Source organism: Hypomesus nipponensis, chromosome 11 (assembly GCF_054491055.1).
Source record: "Hypomesus nipponensis isolate SF chromosome 11, ASM5449105v1, whole genome shotgun sequence".
NCBI classification, from domain to species: Eukaryota; Metazoa; Chordata; class Actinopteri; order Osmeriformes; family Osmeridae; genus Hypomesus; species Hypomesus nipponensis.
The window spans coordinates 15,541,018-15,552,276 of record NC_140371.1 but is presented as its reverse complement, the minus strand read 5'-3'; the positions used below and the strand labels follow the sequence as shown (position 1 = coordinate 15,552,276).

The 11,259-nt window shown below is 50.3% G+C and overlaps 1 protein-coding gene across 1 annotated transcript in view; it reads left to right on the top strand.

Annotated features, from left to right (window-relative positions):
- The window catches only part of thada (THADA armadillo repeat containing), a 45,410-nt gene extending 35,212 nt beyond the window's left edge, over positions 1–10,198 (top strand). The window contains exons 33-38 of the mRNA XM_084709795.1: positions 1,351–1,475; positions 2,621–2,693; positions 2,792–2,942; positions 3,085–3,207; positions 9,177–9,346; positions 9,512–10,198. Of these exons, the coding sequence (XP_084565921.1) occupies positions 1,351–1,475; positions 2,621–2,693; positions 2,792–2,942; positions 3,085–3,207; positions 9,177–9,346; positions 9,512–9,811 (942 nt within the window). The 3' untranslated portion in view covers positions 9,812–10,198. The remainder of the gene's footprint in view (positions 1–1,350; positions 1,476–2,620; positions 2,694–2,791; positions 2,943–3,084; positions 3,208–9,176; positions 9,347–9,511) is intronic.
- The last annotated feature ends 1,061 nt before the right edge of the window (positions 10,199–11,259 follow it).

Genomic DNA, 11,259 nt, shown 5'->3' with positions numbered 1-11,259 from the left:
CATCGCTGCTGGGAATATGGGGTGTGTGTGTGTTTTTGTTTTTTACTCAGAACTACTTTATTGCCCAGCCGTTAATGTTTAAGCGCCGGGCTGTTAAGCCACGCCTCCCTGCACCAAGGACACACCATGGCCCTGTTGCCATGGCGAGCCCTCTGCTCCAGTAAAGCCTTCTGGAGGAGAGAAAAAAAAAAAAAAAAAAGGATCCTAGTTTGGCAGAATTCCTGTGTGGGTTTGATCCTGTGCCCTTTACACTGGCTACCAGACCAACCTCCTATCCTGAATCCTGGATCTTACTTCACAGGACCAACAGCCACTGCTGTGCACTGAATGAATGTGTATGTGTGCTTGTGCGGGAAAGGTGTGTGTGTGTGTGTGTGTGTGTTTGTCTGTGTCCCCACGCATTTGTGCATGTTATATGCACCAGTGCATTGTATTGGTGCCGTGTGTATGGCTGGCTGAGACAGTTTACGAGTGTGCATGTTTCGGTTGATGGATGTGTGTATTAGCCAGCGAGTGTGTGTGTGTGATTCAGTGCGTTGTGAGACAGGAGCTCATTAAAGCAGGTTGTAAAATCCTGCTGCAACAGAAAAAGAGAGACAGAAAGAGAGAGTCTAGCAACCAGCTGTGGCCTTACTTCTCCTTTAATATCTGTCTGAGACAGCCAGTCACGAGTAGAGAACTGCAGAGGCTACAAGTCACACAACCTCCTCCCCGACTACACACACAAACCCCCCCACCCCATAAAACAGCCTCGTTTTAAAGCTCTAATAACAGGTCCATGCTTTTAAAGAAATAATAATCATTGAAAAATGCAGAAAGAATGTCAACACAGGCGCTAGCGGGCCCGGATGGCTGGTTAAAGGCGTTGGGGGAGCTTAAGAAGCAAAACAACTCTTTCCTCCTATGTCCACTCACCGCTTGGTGTGACTGGCGGAAAAAAAACATGAGAGCGAGAGAGAGAGAGAGAGAGAGCGGGGGAGGTTGGGCAGGCAGGCAGAGGGCCAGGTTCAGAGGAGCTACAGCACCTACGGAAAGGATGTAGGGGAAGAGACAGAGGTGGAGGTGGAGGTAGAGAGAGCGACCAGGAAAGGGGTAGGAGCAAATGAGTAGATGTCCATGGAGACAAAAGGTGGAGATATTATAGATTCAGGCATTTAGAGGGAGAAAGATAGAATGACAAGAGATGTGGGTGGCAGTGTTTGCCTGCAGTTCAGGTGTTGCTAGGTGGACCTGTAGAGACAGTCGGACCTGTCTCACGTCCCCCCTTCTATCCTCCCTCCTTACCCTGCCTCTGTGTGTCTAACCTTATCTCTCTCTGTCTCTCTTTCTCTCTGTCTCTCTCTCTCTCAGGTGCTCCAGGTGCTGTCAGCCCTCGGGATGACCTCTGACCTGCAGTGGAGAGACGGTATGCTGACCCTGACCCAGGGGGAGGTTCTGGAGAAAGTCCTCCTCCTGACCCAAGGCTCCGCCCACAGGTAACATCACCATGGGAGACTGCTCTTGACCCTCCAATATCACCAAGGGGTCAGTACTGGAGGTTTAGTAGATTTTTTTTGCTTAGACCTCTGGACTGGAATGGTTTGGCAGTTGATACACACACTCCAAAATGAGCCCTGGTACCTTAATGCTCCACTGCTAGGGCCCCTGAGTTGGGGCCCCCCAGAAGCAGCTGTGTGTTATTGGGAACACAGCCAACTGTGACCCCCCCCCCCCTTCCCTCCCCCCCTAACAAAGCTATTCGGGTTGGCGGTTCCCAGTTGCCCAAACAGCCCGGAGCCGTCGACTCCGCTCCCCATTAGCCATGATGGATAGAAAGAGGTGAATGACACAGGAGGAGAGATGCGGCCTCGCTCTCTCCCTCTGCTTCTCTCCCTCTCTCTGCTTCTCTCCCTCTCTCTGCTTCTCTGCGTGGATGAAAGGACCCACACAGGCCGGTGTCAGGCAGGCTGTCAGTGCTGTATTCAGAGCCAGGGCCGTGGATGAAGGAGATAAATTTACTCAGCCACTCAGGGGCCCATGTTGGCTTCACCTCTTACCCCCCCCGCCCGCACCTGGCCATAGGTGGGGAGAACCACCAGCCCCCCCCGAGTGTGTGTACGTGTCGGTGAACTGCGTTTGTACTTGAGGGTGTGTACCCTGTGTACACATTTGTGTAGTCCATATTGTGTCAAAAGCGTGTACGTGTTCTCCCGTCTTCCCCGACAACGCGACAAACGCACACCTTCTTTGACAACAACCGCCAGTGTTTTTCAATAGCCGTGTGGAGCATTAGAATAGCTTTAAGAACGAGGATTAGATTACAAAGACTTTGCCCCCTTTAAAGAGACTTTGCCAGGCCACAATATGGGAGACCGGGATCTGCTTTCTCCGAGGAGAAGGTGCAGGGTTATGATTAGTTGTGTAACAGTGGGATTGGGTTGCTGTGGTGTAATGGTACGTTTGCCGAGCACACACTCCTGTGTCTTACCGGTTCCTTTGTGAGGTCATGGTGAGCAGAGGCCCATGCCCTGTTGTGGAGCATGCTGCTCCAGTGCTGAGTGATGGGTGGCGGAATGTTCCACAGATGTTTGGTGTGTGCACAAAGTTCTGAGGTGGTGTTTGTTCTGTGTTCTTGTTCCAGTGTGGAACTGCACTGCGCTGCTCTGACCCTGGCATCTCGCCTGGTGGTACAACTAAGTACCACTGATCCACAGGTAATTTGTGTGTGTGTGTGTGTGGGGTGGTTAGGGGAGTCTGTGTCAATGTGTTGATCATATCTATCAATAACTTCCAATGTGTGTGTGCGCTCCAGGGTGTGTGTGCACTGGCGTTGCAAGGTAGCTGGGGGGCGCTGGTGAGCCGGTGCTGCAGTGAGGAGCAACCTGTGGAGGTCAAGCTGATGGCTGCAGAGGTCCTGGTCAACGCCACACACCCCCTGCTGACCAGCCCGTCCTTGCCCCTGGGTGAGTCAGCATGGACAGGACCGTCCGCAATCAAACCCACACTCTGAATTGCGGTGTTTGTTTTGAGCCTTGTTTTGCTACAGTTTGTAGAATACTGCAAAAACTGTGTGTGTGTGTGTGTGCCTGTGTGTGTGCGTAACAGGCCTGGCCCTCACAGTGTGTCTGTGGAGAGGACTGTTCACCCTGCTGCAGGATGAGGACCAGGACGTGAGAGACACCGCTTCAGACTTCATCTCCAATGTCCCAGCACATCTGCTCAGCTCAGGTAAACACTCACGCACACATGCACACAGATACAGACACACACACACGCACTCTCTCTCTCTCTCTCTGTGTGGGGTTTGTGTAACAGCTAATATTTCAAACACACATGTTGGGGGTTGGGGAGGGGCTCTGACGTTGGTTCTCGCCTGGGTCCAGGAGTGTTCCCGGAATAGAAGGGAGGTGGGGTGGGCGGGGGAGCGGGAGCGGGGGGTTGGGAGAGGGCTAGTTCTAGTTTTGCTGTGTGTGTGTGTGTGTGTGTGTCATAGCTCATAGACTGGATGTTTTGTATAGGATCATGAGACACCAGATCCCAGAACAAAGACACACAAACACACACACACACGCACCATTCTCAGTTTTTTTCCACATAACCACACACCTCCATCCAGGTTGTCGACACGTGTCCACTATTAAAGTGGGGCCACAAACAAAGCACCGCTTCCTGTCTTCAGACAAACACTTCCTGTATCCCCCAGCCACCTTGATGCCCAGGAGCCACCCTTATTGTGTCTGAGTCTGGCTGCAGATCTCATCTCTCAGCTGTCTAACCACCAGGTCCTCCTCGCACACGAGGAAATGCAGTCTGGACCCAGGTTAGATAACACGTCAGCTGGAGATCACAGGATACAGCCACATGGCTAAGACGGCCTCTGGAGCAGGAAGGGAACACGATCGAGATAATGACTGTATGTGTGTCTGACCGGGGGATCCCCTTTGTCCATCCCTACCGCACCAGTCACTGCTGGAGAGTATAGTTTAGTGTGTTTGTGTGTGTGTGGGCGGGTGTGACCATGGGATTTACAGAAAAAAGAGGTCAAGATTGCATTTCCTCTCTGGCTTGTCTGCTGTCCACGTGGAATCCCAGTGTCACGATGTGTGTGACATGAACTAGAGCAGTGTGTGTGATCGACCTGAGCACTGTTTGTGTGAAACTAGAGCAGTGTGTGTGTGTGTGTGTGTGTGTGTGTGTGTGTGTGTGCCTGTGTGTGTGTGTGCGTGCGTGAGAAACGACAAGAGTGCGTGTCCTCCATCCGGGCCCAGCCATCCTGTCTGCGAGCAGAGATCTGTGATCAAGGTTGGGTCTGGGGGAGGGGTGTTTACGACCTGGCACAGCAGAGTAAAGTACCGAAGGTGTCAGATTTGGGGCGACGCAGCGACTGGCTGCCTTTGATATGCAGATGGATGAGTAAAGAGAGGGGGAGAGATGTGGACACTTCACCCAAGGACAGCTTTGCCCTCCTCTTTCCCCTTTTTTTTGTCCTCGATCTTGGGCCTGGGGGGACAGGGGGCTCGAGTCCTGTGCACTCGTAACACCAACCTAACAAATGGTTGACGCATTCGAATGAATGATTTTGTGGGTGGATGTGGGGGGAAAGTGGATAAAAACACTGTTTCTATGTATTATGAGTATGGCCATGCCATCCTTACAGGAGAGATATCACGTGAAAGAGAGACCAAAAGTGGAAGGGAGAGTTGGAGGGCGGGGAGAGAGTGCGCATGTGTTTAAGAGAGAGAGAGAGAGAGGTGGTGTTTGTGTTATTGCATTAAGAAGCTCTGGGGCCATTCGTAGATCACTGAACCACAGCAGAGCCATTGTCCTGGACGGGAAGAGCACATCTCTTCTTAAACCGTCAAACCTTCCCCTCTCCCTCGCACACACTCACAAATCCCCTCTCCTGCCACCCAAACGGCTCTATACTAATTGGTTTGAGAGATGTGAACCGTCTCCACTCCGAGCTGGGACGAGACGTAGCATCATGTGGACGTGGTGAGCAGACAAAGGGGCGGTTTCTGGGAAGCAACGTCACTACCGAAACCATGACACCTTTGGTACACATTTGGGAGAATGATTTCATACAGATGGAGTTGCAGGGATTTCCCACACAGGGGAAAGGCAGATTCTATATTAAGTATTCGGTTAAACACGGCTAAATGTGTTACTACTACAATAGGTCATCATAACATAGTCAGGGACATGTTGTGGAACATTCTCCACCTGTTGAATTCAGACAAAGATGACACCCAGAGCCGTACGGTGTTTCAGTCACAATATATGTCTTTGTTATACTTGCAAGCAGAGAGACTCATTAGCCCCAATGTTGATTAAGGATTATAACTTACCCAGTGTGCTGTGGAGCTACACTGACAAGGCTTGTTTTGCTAGAGCATTTTCACTGAACCCTCAACTCTTAATGAACCACATCATTCTCCTGGTGAGACATTTCATTCATGTCCTGCTTAATCATTGTACAGTCAAGTGGAGACTGATTGTCACTGATTACACCAATCCTGTCCTGTACTTCCAGCAGGCTAACTTATAAAACCTGGTTTAGCTAACCTGGTCTACCGGGAATGTAGCCCATAGACCACAGCTGCCCCTCTGTAGCCAGTAGTCAACCAGCCATGCAGCCCTGCAGCATGCCTGACAAACCTCCGTTTTGCATCAAGTGGACTAGAACGGGAGCAGCTTTGAAGTCAGGCGCTGTGGTGGAGGACTAGTGGTGGAGGACTAGTGGTGGAGGACTAGTGGTGGAGGACTAGTGGTGGAGGACTAGTGGTGGAGGACTAGTGGTGGAGGACTAGTGGTGGAGGACTAGTGGTGGAGGACTAGTGGTGGAGGACTAGTGGTGGAGGACTAGTGGTGGAGGACTAGTGGTGGAGGACTAGTGGTGGAGGACTAGTGGTGGCGGTGGCGTTGTTTTTCTCTAGACAGGCAGAGACGGGCCTCCACTCCCACCAGGGTTCCAGTTTTGTCATGAGGACGTCGGCCGGGGGGGTTGAGGAGGCTGGCGTCTCTGGTCTCATACTGCTCCCAGCTCTGCCCCCCCCCCCCCCAGGGCCCCCCTCAGTGCCCCCCAGGGAGAAGGGCATTGGCTCTAAGTCTTTTTTTGTCTGATTGACAAAGACCCCTATGACAACTACCATCATAAATGACTTCCAATTGACTCTACTGACTTAGCATAGCGTTGGGGAGAGGGATTTAGATGGTAATGTTGACAGTTTGTCCTCTGTGTTGAGTGTTGTACAGTCGGTGGGTGGGAAGTGCTGGTCGTTTTTCTCGCCGGTTCTGTGTGAGCCACAGAAGGAAGTGAAGGCCGTAAAGTTTGTTTTGGTTTCACACCTCAATCCCCTTGGCTCCTATGTGCTGTCTGCAACAGTGTGTGGGAATGACTGAGATGTATTGTATATGGGCATATGGTTGCCAGTCTCGTATAGGTATGGTCTACTGAGTCCTATAGTCGTGTAGCAGGGGAATGTAACAGGAGAAAAGGATTCTCTTCTCCAGAGACGGAAAGTAAGACTGCTGCGGGCAGGACAGGGTTAAGTGCGACTGGGTCTCGTCAGAAGGGCAGGTGTAGTGGTATGAGTGGGTTGGTGTGGTTGGCAGGTTATGAGGGGGGCTGCTGGGATGAAACGGTGTGGAGCGACCAGGCCGGGGGGGGGGGGGGTTACTGTCCCCTCTTGTCTCCCTCTGATGTGGGTGGCTGAGCAAAGGAATGGGCTGTGGGCGGATCCCTCCCCCTCACACTCCTGCTCCATGATGACACCGCGGGGGGCGGGGGGTTTCTGGGTCTTTCTCTTATTTCATCGACCCTGACAGACCAGTGAAACCCCCTCGCCTCCTTCAATGGGACATCTGACACCCTCCAGCTGCAGCAGCTCAGCCTGGGCTTTGCTGAACACCAACTCTCCCTTTCCCGCTCTCGACCCTAACCCCCTCCTCCGCCTACCTCTTTCTCCTCTCTCAACTTATTTAAAACGTTTTTTTTAATTAGTTCCAGCCCACAACTTCCCACAGATCGATTACGGGAATTAGACGTCTTTCTTTTTTCTTTTTTTTTTTTTTACCCGCTGGATTCTGGCTTCCATGCCATGCAGAAACATCCCTCTGTATGGCACTCTGCTCCTTGGCCGTGAAGCCATGTGGAAAAGAGGGCCGGATGGGGGAGAAACTTAGAACTGAAATACCTCCAGTGTGACAGAACGTCAGGATTTGGACTTGGCTCAGCCCTGGGGCCCTTTTTGTGGTCATTTATTGGATGATGTCATCTGAAATGAGTCCAGGTCTTTTTCCCTGCAGTGTTTCGTAATCTGAAAACATACTAGGGTCTCATACAGGAACATCTCCTGTTCTACTGTGACAGCGATTATGATGCTGTGTTTTTTTAATTATTTTTTATTTTTATTTACTTCAACACAAGAAGTCACAAGACTGACAGGAAGTTATTTGTCACAGGAAGCTGTGAGATTGGCAGGAAGGAGGAGAACATATATACTGTGCCCATTTGTTCCCCTGCCAGGCCAGCATTGCCCTTCACGCCCCTGCCCTGTGTCCCCACATCTGACATCTTGATCAGTGTGAAAACTACAGCATGCACACCACCCTGCCCCCTATAGTTGACAAACAGGAAGACATTGGCACTGCTTCCGTCACCTCTGAGAAAGGAGTGTCTGATAAAGACTGTTATTTAGCATAGCCAATACTGACTTATGTGTATACTTTCTCACACCCACCCCTCCACACAGACACACACACAGACACACGTAAGACTATCCCCTTGAGAAAAGGAGTGGCCTACAGAACAGAATTCAGGGGAAATTGTGTTAGTGGAGTGTGAAACCCATCTATACATCTACAAATTGAATGCAGCTAAAGTTTCCTATTGTGTCTTGAGGTTGGCTGTTTGTTGTGTTTTTAAGCCCTGGCCAGAGTCCAGTGCTCGGGCACTGTCGTGTTCCTCCCTCCCTCCGTCCCTCCCTCCCTCCCTTCCTCCCCACAGGGATGAATAGCTGGTTTGACATCAGAGCCGGCCGAAGAGGGGAGAGAGAGGGGTGGTGAAAGCGCTTTGGTGAAAGAAAGGAACATGCCACTCCTGCAAAGCATGCCAAAGCTCCAGTAATACTGCACGGTCAGCAGCATGACTGGCTCTCTGGCTCTCCACACTCCCAGGGGGACTGCCTGGTCCCCTGACCCGTCAGGGATGGGCAGCGACGAGTGTTGGAAGGGTAGTGATGGGTGGGGGTGTTGAATGAGTGTCCCCTGTCTACCTCCTTCCTCCCTTCTCTGTCCCTATTCCCATACTGGTGGTGTTTTGACAGGGGCAGCTTTGAATCACTGAATGACTTTTGAAGTTGGGGGTGTTATCTTGGTGTCAGCTGTCCTGATTCTGGCCAAGAGGGTGACAACCCACTATCTCGGATAATTGCAAGAAGGGCTTTGATGCGCGGACAACTGGCGTCATTGAAGCAGGCCAGGAGTTGATGTGGACACCTGAGGGCTGGCGCTGTCATATCTTCTCTCCGTGGAAGGTGTCTGTCCTCTCACTCGTACTTCCTTTGCTCGCTCATACACAAGCTCCCAGTGTGGAGCCTCATTACAGGCCTGCCAAGGATCCCTTGGTGTGTGAGTGTGTCTGTGGGTGCACGCTCTCGTCCGCCTGAACGTTTTCCTGTCTGTGTGTGCACGCAAGACGTGTGTGCATTTCTCCCAGTCCTGGTTGGTTGTGAGTTGAGTTATGGTTCTTTTTCCCAGAATAGCTTCCAGATTGGGAGGCGAACACACACTGGGTCTGGAACAGACAGTGTGCCGTACATCACTCATGTCTAGGCTGTATATTGATCCAGCCTCTTGAGGTAGATTGGGAGCAGATTTTTTTCCTCTGGGTTCTCCTAAACAGGCTCCTGGCCCTCATTGTTCAAGGGGACGGATGATGAACAGAGAGAACACTCACACGGATCATCATAACTCAATCCTTTCTGAACAGTCCTCTCCTCGACTGCGCTCTGGCTCTCCCTTCTTCCTATGTACACATTAATCAAGGAGATTCCAGTTTAGACATCTGTACGTTATGTACTGCGATTTGCTCGAAGCTAGCTGGTGTTCTGTGTGTCCCGTTTCACTCGGTTGATGCCGGTAAGTCTGTAAGGATGTCCTGCTGGGTGGCTGACCGTGGTCCCTGTTGTCACCAGATGAGGCATGTGCGTCGGTGAGCCCTCCCGTGGCACTGGACCTGGGTGTGGGCCTGCTGTGCCAGCTGTTCCAGGTGTGGGGGCAAGTCCCCGCGGGCATCCTCACCCTGGCAGACTGGCTGCTGGGAGAGGCCGAGGAACAGACGGACTCGGCAGAGCCATCTGGCCTGGTAAGATTCCATTACCAGATCGCTCTCTGCACAGGAGTGAACGTGGTCGGCTGTGTGGATAGTTCATGGGTTGTTTGTACTCTTGTACTGTTTTGGACTGTCTTGTTTGTACTGTTATGTCACGTCCTGTTCTTGTTGTTTATTCATCGACCTCTTGCCCCTCAGGATGAAGAGGAGTTCCTGTTTGAGAAGGGAGACTTGAACCTGTGGGGAGAGCCTGTGCAGTGGGTACGACTGCTCCACAAACACCTCGAGGCCTTATCCTGGGGCCAGGACCTGGGCCAGTTCCAGGCAGAGCTCCTCAGACTAAAAGCCCGGGCTGAGACCCAGACCCTGGCTTCCCAGCAAGCCCTGAGGGCCCTGCCAGCCCTTCCTCAGTTCTCCTCCACCATCGAGCACGCCCGCCTGGCCTTGAAGGAGCAGAGAGCCAGCCTGGCTCTGGATGTGCTTGCCTCAGTCACATAACCTGCTCTATTAGCACAGGACCAGGAGCAAAGACTCAATGCTAGTTCAAGACAATAAGACACTTGAAGGCTCTGGCGTGCTGGGTCAATGGGCCCAGCCAAACTAAACCTTTTACTGTAGAGCTGATTGGGACACAATATGGTGGATGAACAACCTTTCAGTTGAAAATTACTACAGGAACATTATGCACCTTGTAAAGTACACTTACAGTAAACGCATTGTCATTTTATTTTCATTCATCAGTGTCCTCTTTTGTATTGTATTTTTATGTTTTAAATTTTTTTAATCCCAGACAGTGTGTCATTCATTATGTAAATGCATGATTTTAAAACCTATCCAAATGCTATCATGGCAAGTAGCCTATAAAGTGGAATATCATGACTGGGAGTTATGTCTCATTTCTGTCTGTGACCTCACAACACCTCAGACACCAAGATGAAGCTTGAATAAATGTGTCGGGACTTTTATTCATTTAGCTCTTCATGTGAAAAATAACAAGTGCTCTGCACTCCTATTGATGACAAGCCTGAGGGAAGGTGCATGTACGGTAGCCTACACTCACCCTGCAAAGCCTCCAGACTGCTATATACCAATGCCGGACAGACTGACCAAAACTGCTGTTGGAAAAACATTTACACACATCTTCTCCTCAAATATAAGGACAAGAGTTTATAGTTTAAAATATAATATCACATTTTCACAGACTTATCCCTCTTGCATAGCTTTTACATCCCATATCGGTTTCCTGGGTTACGTAATTAGGAGACCACACAATGGCCCAGTGTCCTGGGTGTGTGTGCGGCCTGTTCAGACAGCTGGGCTTGCACTACTCACACTGTAGTAGTGGCAATGTTCCCTGTTACTGTAAAAATGATGTCATGTTTTTGGAGGCCCCCCCCATCACCACCCCTCTCCTTTCCTATAAAAACATGGCCATGTGATGGGAGAGTGGCTTTTGCGGATGAAGACATGTTTAAGGGATTTCTCAAACTATGAGTCTGGGCTGTCTGTCCTTGACATTAAACTATTTATCATGAAGACTCTTGCTCAGGCCCAGGACAACCCCAGAACTAATTTAAGGGTTGCTAGTAGTAGATTCCAACCTCTTACGTCATTTGTTTTCCGACTGTTCGTATTTTTCTTCTCTCTGCAGCTAAACTACCTTGGCTTGAGAGAATGTTTGAACCGTGCAAAAGGCAGCAAAATAACATATTTGAATTTTATGACTGTTCTTACAGATGAAGCCCAATAGTAAATGATAGCTGGTCTTACAGTACTCCATAATTCACGGTAATATATGTATTGCACAGACTTTTTATGTGATCCTAACCTAAATATCTTCTTTGTGTGACCCTGTAATATGGTAAGTACTATTTTACAAGAATGTAATTTATCCACAGTGGCTATAAACTTACCATTAACAAAATCACATTGTTTTGACACAGCTG